Source organism: Ptychodera flava, chromosome 7 (genome assembly GCF_041260155.1).
Source record: "Ptychodera flava strain L36383 chromosome 7, AS_Pfla_20210202, whole genome shotgun sequence".
In the NCBI taxonomy this organism is placed as follows: Eukaryota; Metazoa; Hemichordata; class Enteropneusta; family Ptychoderidae; genus Ptychodera; species Ptychodera flava.
The window spans coordinates 26,423,582-26,443,553 of record NC_091934.1 but is presented as its reverse complement, the minus strand read 5'-3'; the positions used below and the strand labels follow the sequence as shown (position 1 = coordinate 26,443,553).

Below are 19,972 nucleotides of genomic sequence, written 5' to 3'. Positions count from 1 at the left end.
ATGTATGTATGTATGTATGTATGTATGTACGTATGTATGTATGTAGTATGTATGTAGTATGTATGGATGTATGTATGTATGTATGTATGTATGTATGTATGTATGTATGTATGTATGTGTATGTACGTATGTATGTATGTATTTATGTAGTATGTATGTAGTATGTATGTATGTATGGATGGATGGATGGATGGATGTGCGTGTTTATATATGTATATGTTTATGTATGTGTCTATAATATGTATGTATATTTGTTTGTACTGGATCGTGTTAACTTTGTCTGTTTTACTCTACTCTGTTATCTCCTTGCACATTTGAAAAAGCATGTCTTATCGAATATGTGTAAATGTTAGTTCCTTTATATCTTGCTATGAACGTTTGAAGAATTATAAGTGGCTCGTATGGAAGTCTGAGATTTTCCAAATATGCATAGCTGATTTTGACGCATTCATGCAGAATGACATCTTATTCTGTCATAAATCTGCACCATGATGATTCACAGCAACTGATTTCCGGAAGGCACTCTTTAACTTTTGATTTAGGCGCTTTAAATAAAATACTTTGTTTGCCATCGCGCGCTGGTAGGTTTTTAGAGAAAATTAAGAAAACAAACACAATGTTTACACTATTACAAATAAAAATATTATTATTCCAAAATAAACCAAATAAAATTGAGCTTATGTTAATTACGCACTTGTGTTTTTGTCTGAGTTTGTTTTCCCCCTGCTTGGCTGGCAGGTGTTTCAAAAATTAAAAGACGGCAAACAAAGAATTTTCTTTAAATGGCCTTACGTATAAAACGACATCCACACACAGAAGTTGCATTGGAATAAATTTAAATAAATAAATTTGGAATAAATTTAGTGCATTTAGGAACTAAATTATCCAATCTTTCTCGACACTTGAAATTCAAAATTCATTGGCTGCCCTCCATTATAATTTTGGATTTTCACAAAACTGAGACGGTAAAAACTTTGCTTACTAGGAGCGTTTGAAATGACCACCCTAAAATTGGTAGACCAGGAAAGTATTCCAAAAATGCTAGATTCCGATTGTGCACCTCCCCCCCCCCCCCGCAAAGTTACACCCTATCGTAAGTCAATGACAATTAAGGGAGCTTCAAGAAGAATATTTTACAAAGGAGGGGCTGTTGTCGTCAGTTCTAGTCAAAGAAGTCAAATAAAACGAATAAAGATTGCAGCATCACCGGAAACTAATTGAGAAAGACGAACGGAAGTAATGGATTCTACAAAAAAATCAATATGGCGGCCCAGCAACCACTTGGCGGGTAATCTCTGTCAAGCGCACCTGTCCGGCGTCTGATTTCACCGTTCAGATTAGCAGCATTATCCACTGTTTTCTTTACATGGACGGCACATAATTCACCCTCAGCCTGCCTTTGACAGCTCACTGAGTTAATTGAGATTCCTCGTTGGTCTACCTTCAGTCCCAGACTACATGTTTGACGATCGGAATGTCAGGCACACCCGTCACCATGGCAACCATTTGAAGTCTTGTTAGACGCTTTTCCTTTTATTTATGAAAAGCCATTTTGATTCAAACATAGTAATTTAGCTTACTCGCTCATGCGTTTCATTCATCCTTATGTCTGTTTTCCCCTGGAGGCCTTTTTTGCATGCTCGGTAATTTCAGACTAGATTTTTTTCGTTTTCAGAAAAATTAGAATTTCTAGAGTGGTGAATTTGAATGGGAAAGTCTTATATTGCATGGCTGAGCCAATTCTTTCCAAAATTCAATCCGATAATGGTTCAGTGCTTGAAAAACCATCTAACCTAAATTAAACGTGGGCCTCTCGTTTCACGTTACTCTGACATTTTGTAGCTTATATTATCTTAACGAATGATATTATGTTGTGGTCATACGAGCGAGTCGCCTCGACAAATCTTTCAAAATTCCAAATTTCAACGCAGCATAAATATTCATTGATGTTTGGACAACGTGCGCTGAATAAATAACACAAATGAACTTTGGCGCGAAATTTTTCCCGGTCGTCAGTAATCTGATGACACGACAGGCGCGGACGTTGACAAATATTAAGAGATGTCAGAATCATCGCCGACGTAGAACATTTTTCATTCTTTGAGTGGGAAAATGGATACGCGGTGATGGTTGTAAAGATAAGCGGATGTCACCGGAGAATCATATTTGTTTTTGACAGAAGCTTTTTCAGCGCAGCGGTTCACGCAGGTCGGCTGAAATGTGTGATCAACACCCAAGCAAGAACCATTGACAGGTCCCGCGAGATTTTACATGGTGGCGCGTTGCTTTATCAAACCTAAAACAAATTCTCGACAATTTCATTGTCAGTGCCTGGAAGACAGTTGCATAGAGGATTTTGTGAATTAATGATTTAGCTAAAATGTTCAGCTTTGGGCATGCTTTTTTTACAATTAAAATGCATGAAACACTTACAGAAGAATATTAAAAAACTCATGTCCTTATCACATTCCCGATGATTGCTGACGACACAGATTGTAATCTCAAGGAACAGAGTAATCTGTCTTTCTCTGTGTATCTCGCTTTCTCTTTCCCTCCATCTGTCTCTGTCTTTCTGCCTGTCTCTCGCTCTCCCCTTAACTCTCTCTCTCGCTAAATATGTCGCTCCTTAATTAGTAAAACGAAAATATTTGATGCTGCCGACGTATTTTACTACTGCAAATGAGACATGTCAAATAAGAGTGCATATAGACGAGTATGCAGATAGTGGTTCCATCGTTTTGTGGAAATGAAATTTACCGATTCTCCCCCTCAGGACAATCATAGATATCTTTAAAATATTACACATCCCATAACTGTAACTTTTGATAAATTTTCAAATGTTTTTCTTCTGTCTGTAAGACGCAATTCCGTGCTATTCTTCTTAAATCCTGTCAAAACGCTAGTAGTTTAGCTTATGTGTGTATAAACTGTAATGGTATTGTTAACAATAACATTAAAGTACCGGACTAGAATCCATTGATCAGCAAAATTTCACATATTTTACAAAAATGATTGTGTTTGCGAGGCTGATACTGGATATCTCATCGTACGGATAATTCCGGGAGAAAGGCAAGAATATGCTTTGTTTCCTGGAACAAGAATTATGAAATATCATCCAAAGGTATAGTGCCTGTCCTTTAAAATGAAACATCCATAACAAGCTTAGTAGACTTTGGAACTGCACAATTATTAATACATGGTGTTAATTTGAATACTTACATCCTGCTTACGATATCTCGCCAAGTGCTGAGAGAACTCAACGCTTTGCCATTGAAACCAACTAATTCGAAATTCAAAATGGCCGACATCCCTGTGTTAACTCTATTGAAGAAAAATGAAAGTTTGGATTTTGAAAAACCAAGACGGTTAAAATCTTTCTTACAAGCGGTGCATTGTATTAATGTAACAAATAAACATCGGTATTCAGATATCGTCTTTCCGTCACTCACTGTCTTTCCGTCACTATCTGCCTGTCTGTCTGTCTCTGTCTGTCTGTCTGTGTATGTATGTATGTATGTATGTATGTATGTATGTATGTATGTATGTATGTATGTATGTATGTATGTATGTATGTATGTATGTATGTATGTATGTATGTATGTATGTATGTATGTATATGTAGGCAGTTAGTTCTTTCTTTGTCTCCAGCTTAGTAAATACACTGGGAACACATGTTTACTAAGGGAGAAACAAAATTTCGTGGAGAAGGGTGCAGAGTACTGTTAGTCCCTGTAATTTTGGACCATTGTGATTACTTTTGAAATTCCCTTTTTCCTGTTCTGAATTTTTAAGTATAACTGCAAAAAAATTATAGTTTCATAATATCTGTAGAAAGTTCGTTTGGATATTGGTATAACCAGACGGCAATAAAAGTCCATCTTTGCCGGCACTACAAATGACACCCTTTTGTGAAACACAGACAAAGAGTAACACAGAGTTTCTCTTTGTCTGTGTGTGAAACAAGTTATGACCATCTATAGAAGCCTCCCTCTGCTGAGCAGTCAACATGTAAAATTTCTTGTATCGTGTCATTTGGATGAAATCAAGATTTTAGTTTGCTACGGCAGATTGTAGGCATTGCTCTATTTTCAGGTGAACTATTCTATTTGACAGACTACACGATGTTATGAAAATTTCACTCATATTGCATATATTCTCTCTCAATAAGTTGTTTTTTCAAATAATTCAAAATAGAAAACCACGACGAGAAGATCACCGCGTTTAAAAGAGACTTATATAATGCATCTAACTTGTCTATGAGTTTCTCTACACATTGTAGACATGCATGACGTCATTCACAAATCTCCAGTGATACAACAGGGTGAATTATGGGATATTTGTTGCATTTTTACATCGTTTGTAATCGATCAATTATCACTTACTCGCAATCGATTAGTTCGTCACAATCTTTGATATGACCCATTTTCTTAATTGTCTTTAAGGAAACCGCAGTGTCTTTGTGAATTCCTTGCCGCGACGTTCAATAAATCAACTAATTGTTATTTGAATGTATGTTTCTGGGGAATCCTTGGTCGCGTCCAAACCAATTGTTTGCTTTTGATCAAACTTCATTCATTAAAATGCCAGTGAAATGTCACCCGCTAATAGGTTGATGTGACATGTGACACGTTCCATTCAATTCCTTATTTCGCAATTTTAATTCTCCGAGCCCAATGTCACGCTTCAAGCGAACATAAAAACTGACGCTACGCGCATGTCAAATCATTTTGCCTGCTCGAGTTGCGGGATTCAAGGGCGTGTCGTAGTTCAGTCGTCACCTGCTTATCGTAAAGTAACAACTGAAGGCTATAAACGCCATGAAAATGAATGTTTCAAAACTTTATTCATGCATTACCGGCTGAGGCTTTAACGGGCATTCTTTTGTAAATATCACCTGCGAACAATTTTGGCTGCTGTTCAGTAGCCGTGACCTTTGACATTTCAATTTTCGGTAGTATTTGCAAGTTCATCTGTTCTTCCTCTCAATATGAGGAAATATATACTCAGAAACATATATGTAAACACAGTTTCATGTGCAATACGTATGTATGTATGTATGTATGTATGTATGTATGTATGTATGTATGTATGTATGTATGTATCAATGTATTTAGGGTGAAAATAATAGAAATCCATTAAAAGTGAAAGATAATGCAACTGTAATTAGAGAGTCATGGATGAAATGCACCTTGAAGATTAAACATGTGATAAACCTTGTTCTAAAATGAAATGTTGACTTTGTTCTTAAATAAAATATTGACTTCTCACGAATTGTTTTGTTTTGCGTGATTAAGTTAAACTTGGTCCCAGTTTGTTATCGAATTGAATTAAATGACTGTTTTCTTTGCAAAGTGTTTTAACAGTATACGTGATTTGAACACTGGTCAATTGGGAATTCAAATATCCTGATGATATGTCCAGGTAGATGTCTCGCTCGAAAACTGAAAGATTTCGTCACTTATTCTTCAACAGAATCTTTTCTTCACTAAGATTTCCGCCATTTGCAGGCAGAACACTAGAGCTGGAGTAACATTCTGTATGTCCAGAGATTTTAAACAATTAAAAATGATCGCGCTCTGCTCAATGATCAGCTAGCAATCGTCATTTCAACGCAACGCTGTGACGTTCGGTTTTGCACAAATTGTCAATTCGTGTACGTAATATCTTACTCTCCGTTCAAGGAACAGAAATCTGTTTGCACTTATAAAAATTAATGTGATAATGGATTAAATACATTACCCTAGCTCTGATTTACGAAATGGAGCAATATGAAAATCTTCAAATTGAATTTTGTTAGATTTTCATATCATATCATTGGAATAGTGCCGTGTCTATGTACATGCACACATATCAGCTAACCCAGCTATACCTCCCTCCATTCTCACCTATCTACCTACCTACCTACCTACCTACCTACCTACCTACCTCCCTACCTACCTACCTACATGCTCGTACAACTCACAGATAACGCTGTGAAGCCATGCGCTCGGCAGCCATTTTATAATTCAACATATTTTTTACAGACATGTGAATGACCAATTTCAGAAGCAACTGTTCCCAGGGTATATTCGAAACCCTGCTATTTCACTGTTTGCCGTTGATGAGCCGCCTATTTTAATGCTTGTCACCTTGGTTACCATGACGTAATCTACTTCCCGAATAATCGCCGGTTTATTAATTTTTGACCGGATTCGGGATAAAATTTCACCAGATATATACGAACGTCAAATTCAGTTTGAACAAACAAAGGAAGAAATCGAGAATGTGTGAGTAAATTTAATCACACTATCAGCCTGATTTAGAAGTTACTTCGCTCGGCGTGAATGACAGCCGAACAAAGCCCATGCATTATTCGTCGCAAGCGATGATAGCAGTTGTACAAATAAATGAAACGTCGAATCGATTTTGAATAGTTCAGCGACCGAGGCAAGGAAATGTGAGAAACTGCCGAACTTGCACGCGTGAACAGACCCGGGCACGATTTCATAGCATGTATTCAGTGCGCGCGCATAATAAAGGAGTGGGCACGCACATCGCGTGATCTTTCATACATCCACATATATCTTTTGCGGCATTGTAGGTGTGTGTCCCTCCCCCTCCTCGAAGAAAAGAACAGGCGACCTGAGAAAAAATACAATTCATCAAGTTATAATGGATATCAATAGATTTCATAGCCTGCAGGGACAAGTTACAATTTTCTTAATTGGTCTGAATTTAATTGAGGTAACATCCAATGCATAAGGGCGCCATGCTATAAATGGTTGTGAAAGTGCGCATGCCCACACCATGTACTAGTACTTACTCGTTTGAAAATTGTGTCATCGAAAAAAAGTATTGAGGTAGTAGAATCTTAAATAAAATTCAATAGTCCTGAGGGGAAAAAGACTTGAAATGTAGGTATGAAGCAACTATCAGTTAGAAACAGCAGCAGATTCAAACTCTTGGCAGAGATGCAATCAAGATTTTAGAGTAAAATCGAGAATTCGAATCATTCTTACTGTTTCGAATACTGGTTTGGTTGATGGGAAATCAACGACGAAGGGTCGGCAAAAAGATGACAACACTGAATACAGGAAAAACTGTCAGTGCTTTGGCGCCCTTTTACACGAACTAAAATTTTCGAAGATTAACGTGAAAATAAAAATCTAACAAATGTTATGGCTGCTAGTCAGTGCTAGCTGTCCTTCTTAGTTATACCAAGTCATTTTTCACGGAACTTCCGATGTCACGTGACGGCCATTTCCTTAATGGGTATTTCCTATGATGCGGCGAGCCAACCTCAGCGCTTGTCGCCTGGATACCGCGAATGGTCGCGCCATACACCGCGTGAAATGCTGTCTGATGCAAATTTTGCTAACGTTGGGACCTCATTTCGGGGACCAACAGTCGCAGAGGCGGTAAAAATTACCATGGCTGTATCAGAACTTTGCAAACGATTTGTTGTGTAAGTCATATTTGCAGACAGGGACAGAAATTTAAACATATATTTGCTTCAAATTTCACCTATCCGCGTTTCTCCCGCCGCCATAACCTTCCATGTGAGCGAGCTGCCTGTCTTTAAAAAAAAAATGAGAGCGGGTTATCAATGTAGAAAATTTATCCTTAAAAGATGCAATCACTGCCTAGTGAGAATCCGAGCAAAAATTGTCGTGGGCAAAATTTCGTCACTGAGTCAATTTGAATTTGACAGTCTTCTATGAATGAATGTCACTGCTGGCCATGCCTTGCCTTGAATTCACTCACTCGCCCACCTTACGCCCACACTTCCGATTAGCGTGGGCAGAATCTTTGATCACTGGCAACTCAATGTCAGCCAATTTTCTTTTCCTTGAAAGTTCAGATCTCTCGGATATTGTTAGATTGATTGGCGGGAAAACCTACTTACAGGATAAAGCTGAAGTGGAATTTAAAGTCTGGTAAATGTCGCCCCGAAAGGGCGAGTAATGCCGCATACATAAAACTAACAGTAAATCTGCAAGATCGAATCAAGTTTCCGAAAATGCAGAGATATTGACGCAGCTGCTTACACAACGTCTGCGCAAACACTGCAATTGGATCCGGCACACTTGCGGCAGACGACAAGCCTTGAATGAGCACACAATCTTTAATAGAACAAACGAAAAATATTATATTCCTGAGACAGTTGCACAGTAATCTAGCCCCAGGGTGTGACCTAATTTTGTGACAAGACTATATCATGGAATCTGTGCATTTACTTTCACTGATTTTTTTTTATCGAATTTAGGTGTGTGTTATGCAGAGTTCGGTGTACGCGTACCAAAGACCACTGGCTCAGCCTATGTGTACAGCTATGTCACCGTAGGGGAATTCGCTGCGTTTGTAATTGGCTGGAATCTTATCTTGGAATATTTGATTGGCACCGCCGCTGGCGCAAGCGCACTGAGCAGCTGTTTTGACGCCCTAGTTCACCACAAAATAAGCCACTTCATGCTTGACAACGTGGGAGGTTTTGGAATACACAGTAAGTATTCGTGTCCTTCTGTTTCCCTAAGCCCTTTCTTCATCCATAATGCTTCAGAGAAAAAAAAATTCTATCAGGTTATGACTGAACCGTCTTAAAATAGTTGAAAAGGCTCGCATGATAATTACGCCCGACTGTCCGCAGATATTATTTTTCTTCCTTTTGAATGTATTGAGAAACGATTAAAGGGGCAATTTCAATCCTGGATTCAGGTTTACCATATTTGACATTTTGTATGTTCCACGACAATGCTGCGGGCATGTCTATTTCCATGTGAACAGATATAGACTGACAGAAACCTGATCGTCTGAAAATTCATGAAATAAAATGCAGATTGCATACGTGATTTAGATCATCAAGAAGCTACCCTTTTCAAACGAAGGCATTCTCAGGGAATACTGATTGAATATACCAATACTACTTATAATGAACAACAATGTATATATTTCTGTTTTTCAAATGTCCTTGCACATTTATCCCTTTGAGTGCTGTACTCAGTTGCAACCAAAATTTAGTGCAACATTTTACCAATTTCATGAACTTTTAGATATTTTTTGATAATTTTGGACGAAATGGACACGCGTCTCAATGGCTACACTTGTTTAATTAAACGTTTGGCAAAAATAAAAAAATGACTGGTACATATTTTATTAAGTTGACGAAAATTGACTTTGGCGCTCAGAGGCTTTAATGACGTAAAATTATCGAAAATTGTAACTGCAATTGATTTTTTTAAGATATGTTTTTATAGGCAGAAAGATCTGACATACTTCTTTTGAATTTCTAAAAAGAGTGTTGGAATAAAGAAAGTTACTGAAAAAACGGATTTAATCTTTCAATATCAATGGTCCTTTGAGCGATCAATATATTTGAACAAGAATCTTGCGGGTTCACATCATTGTGAAAAAAGTTTTACAAAAGGAAGTATGTCTCGTTTGATCTACAGCAAGATGTTCGATAAGATAGAAATACATACGATATGTTATCCTTTAAAAAATGTCAGGTTTTCTTTCATTGTTGAGAACTATTGTAAGAAACTTCTCCAAGGCCACTTGAAGAACTTGGGTATATGCCTTAGGAGTCCAAAGCGCCCTCTATTGCCTTATGCGCATCACTTGCAATTTAATCGTGACCATCGATTTAACCGATTCTTCTCAAAAAAATCCACCCGGTTGATTGAGGGATAAGATATAACTTAACTGGCGATAAGAAAACTACACACTGAATTTTTCAAAGTAACGATAGAATCATGTTAAAAACGATATTCTTGCATGGTATATAATTAATGACGGTATCTTTGACGTTACCAAGATTGGCCGGAAAAGTGTTGGCGAGTTCATTCATTTTCTTTCCAATACCGTGTGTTCCAGTGTAGGTGACGGTAATGCAATTTCAAAAGTATGTTTATAAGGTAAAGGACCACAGGCAAACGGCCAAATTTTCTGTTTGTACGGTACAGTATTCACTACGCGACCGCAGTTTCAAGTCGGTATCAAATATCAACAGGTGTTATCCTGATCACTTAAAATTATAGCGATGAATACTAGCAGAGATATGTTCATATCAGGCAACTCAGGTTCCTAGATTTCAAATTAATATGTAACCTGCAAAATGATAGGTCATTGCAAAATGATATCGGCATGCGAATTGAGTAATTTACGAATGTGCATTTCCCATCCAACAGCAAAACTAAACACAGTACGAAGGGTAAAATAAAACCAAGGTTTAAAGGGACGGCGTCGTCGGAACTCTGCTCAAAGGTTGCCAGGGACCCCCACGACAATTCCCCACGACCTATGTAAACACTGTATATCTAGGGTACGTTGGCGATTGATGAAAGTTAAAATATGTTTGTCAACAATGAATATCGTAAAATTTATATGTTGCAGCTATGTTGATGTGATGCATCTACATTTTATGCATAATATACATTGTTTGTGAACAGGAAAGTCGCACAGGCGCAGTTCCGATGACACCCTCCCTTTAACCAAATACCTCAACTGAAATAGTTGTATTGATTGAATAGTCATATATCTATGATTATCATGGTTTCTAGATAGTGACGTCATTAATTTATATAAATGTGTACACTGATCAAGTTATTCCAGGTTTTCAAAACAAATTACACCGATCGCTTCCCATACAACTTATCGCTGGATAGAAATGCATGATATAGCAAAATCGATTCTTGTCCTTGTAGAATGTTATACAGTTCAAAAGGAAAGTGATTGTTCGAGAAAATTCACATCAAAAGAATTAGATCGACATAAGAGGGAATTATTAGTGCAATAAGTGTCATCTGCAGACATGCGCTAGAGCCTTGGAAATAATGCAATGAAGGGAAAGTAATCTTTGATCCGTTAATTAGTATTTATGTCAGTTGCCACAGTTCTGTTGATACACCAGTGGGCAGCAACACTGCTTTGCGCAAGTCAATTTCGTTTCGTAAGCAGCGTGTTTGTTTTACGCATGCCAACGTCTTGCCCAATCCTTTTAGTAATTAGCAATTGATGCACGAGAAACTGTGCAAGTTTATTCGCAATCCAAGGCCTCCGGCCCACATGAAAAGGCGTTACACTTTACTTAATTAAGATACATTACACAGAAAAAATATACAAACTTGAAAAAGAACGATCCTTGTTGTAGGCTTATTTTGCAAACAGTCTTCATTCTAAAAGGCTTGAAAAAGAAAATTTGCAACTTTTGCTCAAATCTCCTCAACAAATCTTTAAACTGTTCTCTTTTAAAATCACTGGAATAAAAATCGGGTGTCATCGTGCACATTTTAGCACAAGACAAAGAAATTACCGAAGATTTACCGATATTTGAAATTCACAATGGCGCTATCCCTGTGTTAAATCTATGGACAAAAATATAATTTTCGATTTTCAAAAAAACTAAGACGGTAAAAGTTTTTATTACTTCAAGGGCTTCAAAATAAGCCACAGAAGTGGTAGATCAGAAAAGAATTGGAAAAGTTTGAGAGTCTGAATATCTGTCCCTTAAACACAAATTGACACACTTGAAATATCAGCTTTGTATCTGTCGAGGATAAAAAGATCAGAAAACTCGCAAAAGGGACGAGGTTCATGCAATGGACAAATAAACAAAAAATACTACTCGACTTCAACACTACCATCTTACATAATTTACATACTGTAGCTGCTGGGTCAATTTTGAACACGCTTCCTTTCTTCTATGGATAGCGGGAATTCTGAAAACCTAAAACAGGCAAAGGTTTGAATAATCTTCCAGTTTTAATGTAGCAAACTGTATTTTTCTTGTTCATGTAGGGTTTTAAAGCGGATCATAAAACAATTTAAAACTTTAAAAGGTTTTAATAAAATGCTTTCACGCTGAAAATGTAAGTACTAAAGCTTTGAAACCACTCTCACCTTTACAGCGAAATCATACCCTGATCTTCTAGCGTGTGTCATTGTCATAGTGATGACCTTGATAGTGACGGCGGGCGTGAAGAAGTCGGTGGGGTTCAACAACGCCCTCAACGCCATCAATTTAGCTGTCTGGGTGTTCATCGTTGTTGCCGGGCTGTTCTACGTCAACTCGGAAAACTGGATGGACGGATTCATGCCGTATGGATTTTCAGGAGTAAGTCCATCAAATTGATCGAAGGCTTACTAAGGCATGTGTGTTTCATGTGGTATAAGCAGAAGCGAGTGGGGCATTTCTATGAAAACAAGATAAGGATTGGTGTGTATACAATAGTACAGAATGGGTGTATATATTTCCTGGAAACCTGTTTTCGTTGACTAGATGAGAGAGAGAGAGAGAGAGAGAGAGAGAGAGAGCTTACCTTCCCGCTCGTTGATAACCTGCATTGCATTTTATAAAATTTCATAAAACATTTCCCTATTGTATTAGGCTCACTACTTTTTTTACATCGGGAGGAAAACTGTCTTTCATTGATTTCTCACCACCAACGTTCTCTTTTTTAAGGTGATGACTGGTGCTGCAACCTGTTTCTACGCTTTCATCGGATTCGACATTATCGCCACCACCGGCGAAGAGGCGAAAGAACCCAGCAGGTCTATCCCGATCGCCATCGTCTTGTCGCTGGTCATCTGTCTGTTAGGTTACGTCTCCGTCAGTATTATCCTCACGCTGATGATACCGTACTACGACATCAGTCCGGAGTCACCGCTGCTCGAGATGTTCGTCCAGCATGGCGCCAATAATGCCAAGTATATCGTGGCCATTGGCGCCATCGCCGGGCTGACTGTAAGTCTCATGGGGTCGCTCTTTCCGATGCCCCGTGTAATCTACGCGATGTCTTCCGATGGCCTTCTCTTCAGGTAGGCGGTCAGTCATACAATTGACTCCTTCTCGTCACCTTAAACAGTCTTACAACGAAGAAGTGAATTGTTCGTGTGAAAGGAGTCAAGATTGCATATTTCATTCGTCCAATAAGGTTGGAGAGAAATTATCCAACAATTACCGAACTTTTATTTGTCCTGATAACTGTCGTGAAAGTTGAGATTGTTGAGTGATTTGTTGTGTTTCATAAAGGTGCATATTTTGCGTGCTATAGCTTGGTGTTAAAATAGGATCCTAAACTTGTTTGACATCACATTGCGAACGTCATCGAAAACCAGGAGTTGTTTCCACGCATGACATTGGAAAATTAGCCAATGACGTTCATGTTTAACTTTGATACAATGTTCTGTTGCCTTTCCCGCCGTTTTGGGAAATGAAAGCGAGGCTTTCCACGTTTTGTTGCTCTTCGAATTTCCATGTAACGTGAGGAGTTCAGGATCCTCTCTCCAGTGTTTTCAATAAATAGTTACGTGTTTATTGTTAACTATTCCGAGTCCAGCTGTCTTCTCAGTGACGTCCGATATTAAAGAACCTCCCCCCACAATAACTGACATCGTTACTAACCTCAATTTAGGAAGTCTTTTACATCAACAATAGAAAACCAGGATCTTGCCATATGCATTGGACACGCAATTTGTAACCTTTGACAAATATTATATGTCACTGCTTCTTTTTACATAAACGTCACCGTTCTCAATTCCACAACCGTTTTACCACTCTGTATCATCATATCTTCTTCGAAACCATCACTCCCACCCTCCTCCGCCCTCATCATCATCATCATCATCACCAGCACTACCACCGCCATCCTCAACATCATCAAGACCATGATCATTATCATAATCAACAACCAAAACAACAACAACAACAACAATAGCATTACTTCATCTTCTGCCCTCATAATGTTTTCACAGGTTTATGGCTCGCATCAACGACTTCACCAAAACTCCGGCAATAGCGACTATTCTGTCTGGATTCATCGCCGCCATCTTGGCTCTTTTGATTGGCCTAGCCGACCTTATCGAAATGATGTCAATTGGCACCTTACTTGCTTACACTATCGTATCCATGTGCGTCCTGATTCTACGCTACCAACCCCACCATGACGTCGAGTTTGCTTTGCAGACGACGATCGACTACGACACGCTCGATGACGAAGGCGAAGAGCCGGACGCCATGAAGCGGAAGGAAGAGCAAATATCTAAAGAAGGCGCCCAAAGTGAAAGTTCCACCTTGACCGAGGCTGGCCCGGAGAAACTGATTCCGAAGAGCCAGTCGGAGCAAGGCGAGCAGCCAATCAAAGCTCGGTACGGTGCTGTCGACCCGGAGCCCGACAATTTCAATACATATTCAGATTCCGACCTGACACTTTCCCGCCTAAGGGAATCTGCCTACAGGATGTACGGTCGCTACAGGAATTTGCTGGGTCTACCGGACAAAAAGCAGCTACCCACGGTGCAAAGCGGGAAAAACGCAACCTACATCACGCTTTTGCTCTTCGTCGTCATCTTCATCTTTTGTTCGCTGGTGATCTTCGGCCGGCCGTTCCTCCTTCAAGCCAACGCCTGGGCTATCATACTGCTACTGCTGTTCGTCAGCCTCATCGTCTTTCTCATAGTCAAGCTGTATCAGCAGCCGCAGAGCAAAGACAAGTTCAAGTTCATGGTGCCCTGCGTGCCGGTGTTACCGATCGCCGCCATGTTTGTCAACATCTACCTGATGTTGAAGTTATCCTATCTGACCTGGGTGAGGTTTGCAATCTGGCTCATCGTAGGCAAGTAATCTTAAATTATTTATTGTGATAAAGTGTTCAGAAGAAAAGAAACGATTAACTTCACTAGATTCTCGTGATCAAGGTAGAACGCGCCTCGGGGACAGAAATTCGGGCTTTAAAATTTTGTCAATTCTCTTCTGATCTACCACCTGTGGGGGCTCATTTGAAACTCTTGATGGAAGAAAAGTTTTCAGAATCTTAGTTTTTTCGAAAATTTAAAAATTTAATTTTTCCCCATAGAGTTAACAGAGGGATGCGATGGCGACCATATTGAATTTCAAATATCGGGAAAGCTTAGGTAATTTGTCTCTCTAGTACCAAAGTTCGCACGGGGACCCCGATTTTTATTCTTCGAGTTGCTTTGGTAAGGGAATGGTCGAAAGTTTCATCGAGAAAAGTTTGAGCAAAAGTTGAAGTCTTTCACTTTCGGGGCGAATACTACCTTAAATCAACGCAAGGGAACATCGTATATGACACATTGACTTGTTTCTAGGCATTTTTGTGTTACAAAACTTGAATAATTACTGAAAGTCAAGTTTTCAATAAATTAATATGTTGCCTTTTCGAAGAAGTTACACTAGATATTTGCAAGTGTGGCTAAAACTTTGCCTTGTGACCAAGATGAATGACTGCTTGATATTTACATAGATTACCATCAAGCGTATTATATTTTTATGAATAATGGATGCAGCAAACCTGCTAAAAAGTTTGTGAGGACCATAATGGATATGTGATGCATTGTAAAATAAGGCAGAATGCGCCCCGGGGGACAGATATTCAGACTCTCTTGCAATACTTTTCTGGTCTACCGCAAGTGGGGACTAATTTTAAAGTTCTTGGAGAAAGGGAGCTTTTCACTGCCTTAGTTTTTCGCAATTCGACATATGTCCCCATAGACTTAGCACAGAGAGGGCGGCTATTCTGAATTTAAGATATCGGTAAATGTTAGTGTGCCGAACTTTGAAGGATAACCCGTGATTTGTATTCCTAATGTGGTAAGAGAATGGTTGAAAGATTCATGGAAGAAAGTTTGGGCAAAACTTTGTCTTTCACCTTCAAGACGCGTACTATCTTAAAAGAATAAAATACATCATTGCACCTTGTATCGTCCGTTAAATACGCCTTGGATGATTCCGTCAGAAGTAATTACCATAAATATATTTCTGGTGTTTTCTCAATTCAGTGAATAAATTATGTACATCAGGGTTTTTTTTTATTTCGGTCAATGCATTCAAGAGCCAACTCCCTGTTTATTAATTATGACATGTTTTCTGTAGTTACCGGTGATGGCGCTCGAAAAGTGACATCAAATGATATACGTAAAGGTACGCGGTAGTCAAAATACCATATGGTAGCAGAGAGCTACGCATCGGAGGTGCACAAGGACAGATCAATCCCCCACATCGGAATGCAAGGTTTTCAGACACTGAGCTAGCCACAGTGTAAACCAAACTTTGAAAAGCAATTTCTTTCGTTAAATCATCAAACTTTCGTCACCTGACCACAAATACTGACCCCACTCTTTGTCTCAATTACAGGTTTTGTAATTTATTTTGGCTACGGAATATGGAATAGCAACATTGAGAGGCGATGTTCTGAAGGTGGCCGTGAAACAAGGGATGGAAAAGACACTCTGATCATGGACAAAACGCCACCCCAGGTAAGATTCATCTTGACAAAGCTACAATCTCTCTCTCTCTCTCTCTCTCTCTCTCTCTCTCTCTCTCTCTCTCTCTCTCTCTCTCTCTCTCTCTCTAACTAAGCTACAAATGTAAAACGCTGACGATTATGACCAAAAACAGAGTTGTTTCTGGTATACGAGTGCATCACATGAAAGCCTTTGCATAAACCTTTTCTCTTATTTCAAGTTCTGTGCGCCAGAGATCGATGATGGAGAAAACGAAATAGGTGGTAAAATGTTATGATTTATACAAACTGCCTTTTCGTCCAGCTTGTAAATAACCAGAATTCAATAAAACGTAAGAAAATTAATCGTATGTTTGAAAAGCTTACTGACTCACCGGAACTTAAAAAAGCAACTAATAAATGCGCGTCTTCGTCCAATATTTGGAATGAAACCCATGAGCAGAAATAATATCCCTTTTTTGTTTTAAATTAAGACGAAATTATGACATTTTTGTAACTTTTGTGGGAGTCTCGTAGTTATCAAACAAGGGCATTTATATGAATTTTGTGTCACAAATCACGTGATCATTTTCCATAGTATCGTTTGCACACTTTCCTCGTGACTATCATGAATCGTTTTAAAGTTTTGTCGATGTACATGGACCATTATGGTGTTAATCTTTTCTCGAATTTTACCTACCTTTCGAGCATATAAATACTTAATGCATAACTTTTTTGCAACATGTCGTTCAGTTCATTTTCTCACTAGTTTGTTTTTATTCACAGATGACGACCGAATCGACCGTCATTCCCGCCCACGCCGAAAAAGCACCATTTGAAGAGGACGAAGCACAAGAACCGTGAGGGCGCACTCCACGAAGAAATCGGACGGGGGTAAATTGAAAAACGAGAACTGCAATTACGGAAAGCAACCGAGGGAGAAAAGGGACACTTTAAAGAAATATATATTTACTAGGGATGAAGGAACACGAAGAGGGCGTCCTCAAGATATAACGATGATTACGAGTCCTCGCCATGGTCACGTGATTTACAAGTGGACTGTGTGTGGAACACGAAGTCATTTCAAACTGAAATAATGTGTTTGATGTATTCAGAATAGTGTAGGTAGGATTAGAACTAAGGCGATTTTTAAAACGAGCAGTCTACTGCGCCGCGCTTCAAGCCACCGTCGATCTGCCAGGAAAAACATACGTGTCGTCTCCTGTCGTTGAAGTAAGCGTCCCCCAGACGTTTGTATTGATTTTATGTGAATATTATTATTACTTCCCAGATGTTTGTATTGATTTTATATGAATATTATTATTACTTAACTTTGACTGGGCGTTGATATCATTTACATGTTTTTGACTGTGTGACAGTTACGCGTTAGATGTAATTTTTATTAATTTATGTATTTTTCATTAATTTAATACCATTGGTTCCATTAGGTTAATGGTTACCACGTGACTTTTATTTGCCCATTTATAATCGCCGTTTATGATAGCTGTTGTTTTTAAAAACCTTTTACAGTATAAATGATGTATGTTCCGAGAGTTCATTTGAACAGTATGCGAATACGCAGTTTGCATATAAATCAAATCAGTATGATGAGAAACATACTGAAACGTCATTCGTCAGTGCCATTCCCTCAAACAAGCTGATTGGATGAGTTGTTCTGAGAATTTGCATATCAAAAAAGAAATTGTTCTTTCTGTTTTCCATTTCTTATGCTGTAGATCCACGGGGAAAATGTAATTGAACGTCATCGACGCGCTGTTTTACTCCCACAGTAATTAATGTTTTATCATTGAAGCCGATTGCCTTACTTGAATAGCGATAAAATATGAATCATCGCTGTCAAATGTGCAGCAGAGCGTAGCATTCTGTAAATTGTCCTATTTGCGTAGTATGCAAATATCTTACCTTTAAATATAAATACAAGTGTACTTAGTGACAAATGAATGTTGTAAAGTTGCCTGTGTTTTTCAAAGCATAAGGCTATCCTAGCCCCGCGTACAGGTCTGTGTGTTCCCGGTGTTATACGGCCTACACCACAGGCCGTATAACGCCGGGAACACACAGACCTGTACGCAGGGCTAAAGGCTATCCGTTTTCATTGATTACAATGTTTAATGTGATCTTCATCTTCTGCTTTTCTCGCAACCTTTGCTATGTATTACATCAGTTGAGAGTTTGTTCGTTGGGGCTCCCTTCTTCTCGATGTAGAATACTAGATGACCAGCTGTTCTCGGCCTGCGAGACTCTGTCTAACGGTATAAGTTGGCAATATAAGATTGAAAGTGGAAATTCGCCAGTCGAAGAAATTCCGATAATTATATTCAATTTTATTCGCTCTCAGATAAGCTTATCTTACTGATAGCGGCAATTCACAAGCGAAAGTCTAACTTTCTGATGGGATTTGAAAATAACAAAAGAAAAGCAAACGTAAAGTCATAAGATGGCAACATGTGGGCCATATATGGCATAATATGTAAATAAAGGCAAGAGCCTCGTGTATCCTGATTAACATACAAAATAAATTAGCCTCCGATGTAGTTGAAACGGGTAATGGACTGGTATTAAGATTTGTATATGTATTTGTAAAATAAAAATGTATTCTGAATTCTGTAATAAGTGAATAAAATCATGTACATGTGAATTGTAAAATGATAAATAATAAATCATGTGAAATTGTATACTCGCCAACGGCCAACGAATCATGGGTGTTTAATTTGTGCTTCTCAATAGGGCGCCCCCTACGGGCAAACCTGACAAGCGAGCTACATTGCAATAGACGGTCTGCCAAACTGCCCAGTGATCACTGATACCAGACCAGTAAATCGCCGCCAAAAGGATAATTCGGATTAAAAGTAGTACTGATTTTACAGTTTTGAAACCTGCATTGATGCTTGTTTGGCTTGAGCTCGGATTTAAGTTTTTTTGCAAATTGCAAATACTGTTGTCTGCTTGTGTCAAAATGCAGACTGTTGTGAAAGGTGGCTGCAGGATTCTGAGTTATCAGGGACCATGATTTTCATAGAATTGAGGATGAATTTCTGCAAAAACACTAATGGCCGGGGCCATCACCTTCGTCACTGACTCAAAGTTTCCACTGACTTAGCCAATACTTACTCATGACTAAAGCTGACATTTATGTAACACCTGACAACAGGATTCCCCGTCGCTGGTTTTTTTAAAATATGAAACCTTGCTCAACGCGGCTACTTTGACTGCCTTTTGGAAATTAACTATAGACCACTTCAACTTCAAGAGGTATAGGGCGTTCAAATCAAGAAATTAAGATCACCTCATTGCAGTCACACAGTAGAATTAAGAGTCAGAAATAGATGGCTGCAAACCTGACTATTATTGTGGGACTCCCAAAATAGGAATGTGAAAATCTGTTTTCTTATAAGCTTAGAATTTTTCTACAGCTCTTGAATGTGTGGGCATATTACACTCAAATATACCTATATTCTATTTTGTTTTAGTCAAGTGATGATTTCGAAATGGGCGCTCCTGGATAGGAATAGCGGCGGAACGCTCTGTCTGATTTATCGGTATATCAGCTAGGTGTAAAATAGAAATCAAAGAGTCATAGACTTACTAAAGAAGACACTGTAGTTACTGATAAAATGTATCTTGAAATATTTGCTTTATTAAGTCTAAAGAGCATGCACAGATCTAGATATTTCATGACCCTTTGTTCGCCTAGGTCTCCTAAACTCCGCCCTTAAATTTCAGTTTATCCATCC

The 19,972-nt window shown here is 38.7% G+C and overlaps 1 protein-coding gene across 1 annotated transcript in view; it reads left to right on the top strand.

The window, feature by feature from the left end:
- The window catches only part of LOC139137127 (solute carrier family 7 member 14-like), a 51,965-nt gene extending 33,052 nt beyond the window's left edge, over positions 1 to 18,913 (top strand). The window contains exons 3-8 of the mRNA XM_070705089.1: positions 8,246 to 8,482; positions 11,886 to 12,091; positions 12,440 to 12,795; positions 13,732 to 14,591; positions 16,130 to 16,251; positions 17,004 to 18,913. Of these exons, the coding sequence (XP_070561190.1) occupies positions 8,246 to 8,482; positions 11,886 to 12,091; positions 12,440 to 12,795; positions 13,732 to 14,591; positions 16,130 to 16,251; positions 17,004 to 17,081 (1,859 nt within the window). The 3' untranslated portion in view covers positions 17,082 to 18,913. The remainder of the gene's footprint in view (positions 1 to 8,245; positions 8,483 to 11,885; positions 12,092 to 12,439; positions 12,796 to 13,731; positions 14,592 to 16,129; positions 16,252 to 17,003) is intronic.
- Positions 18,914 to 19,972: the final 1,059 nt, after the last annotated feature.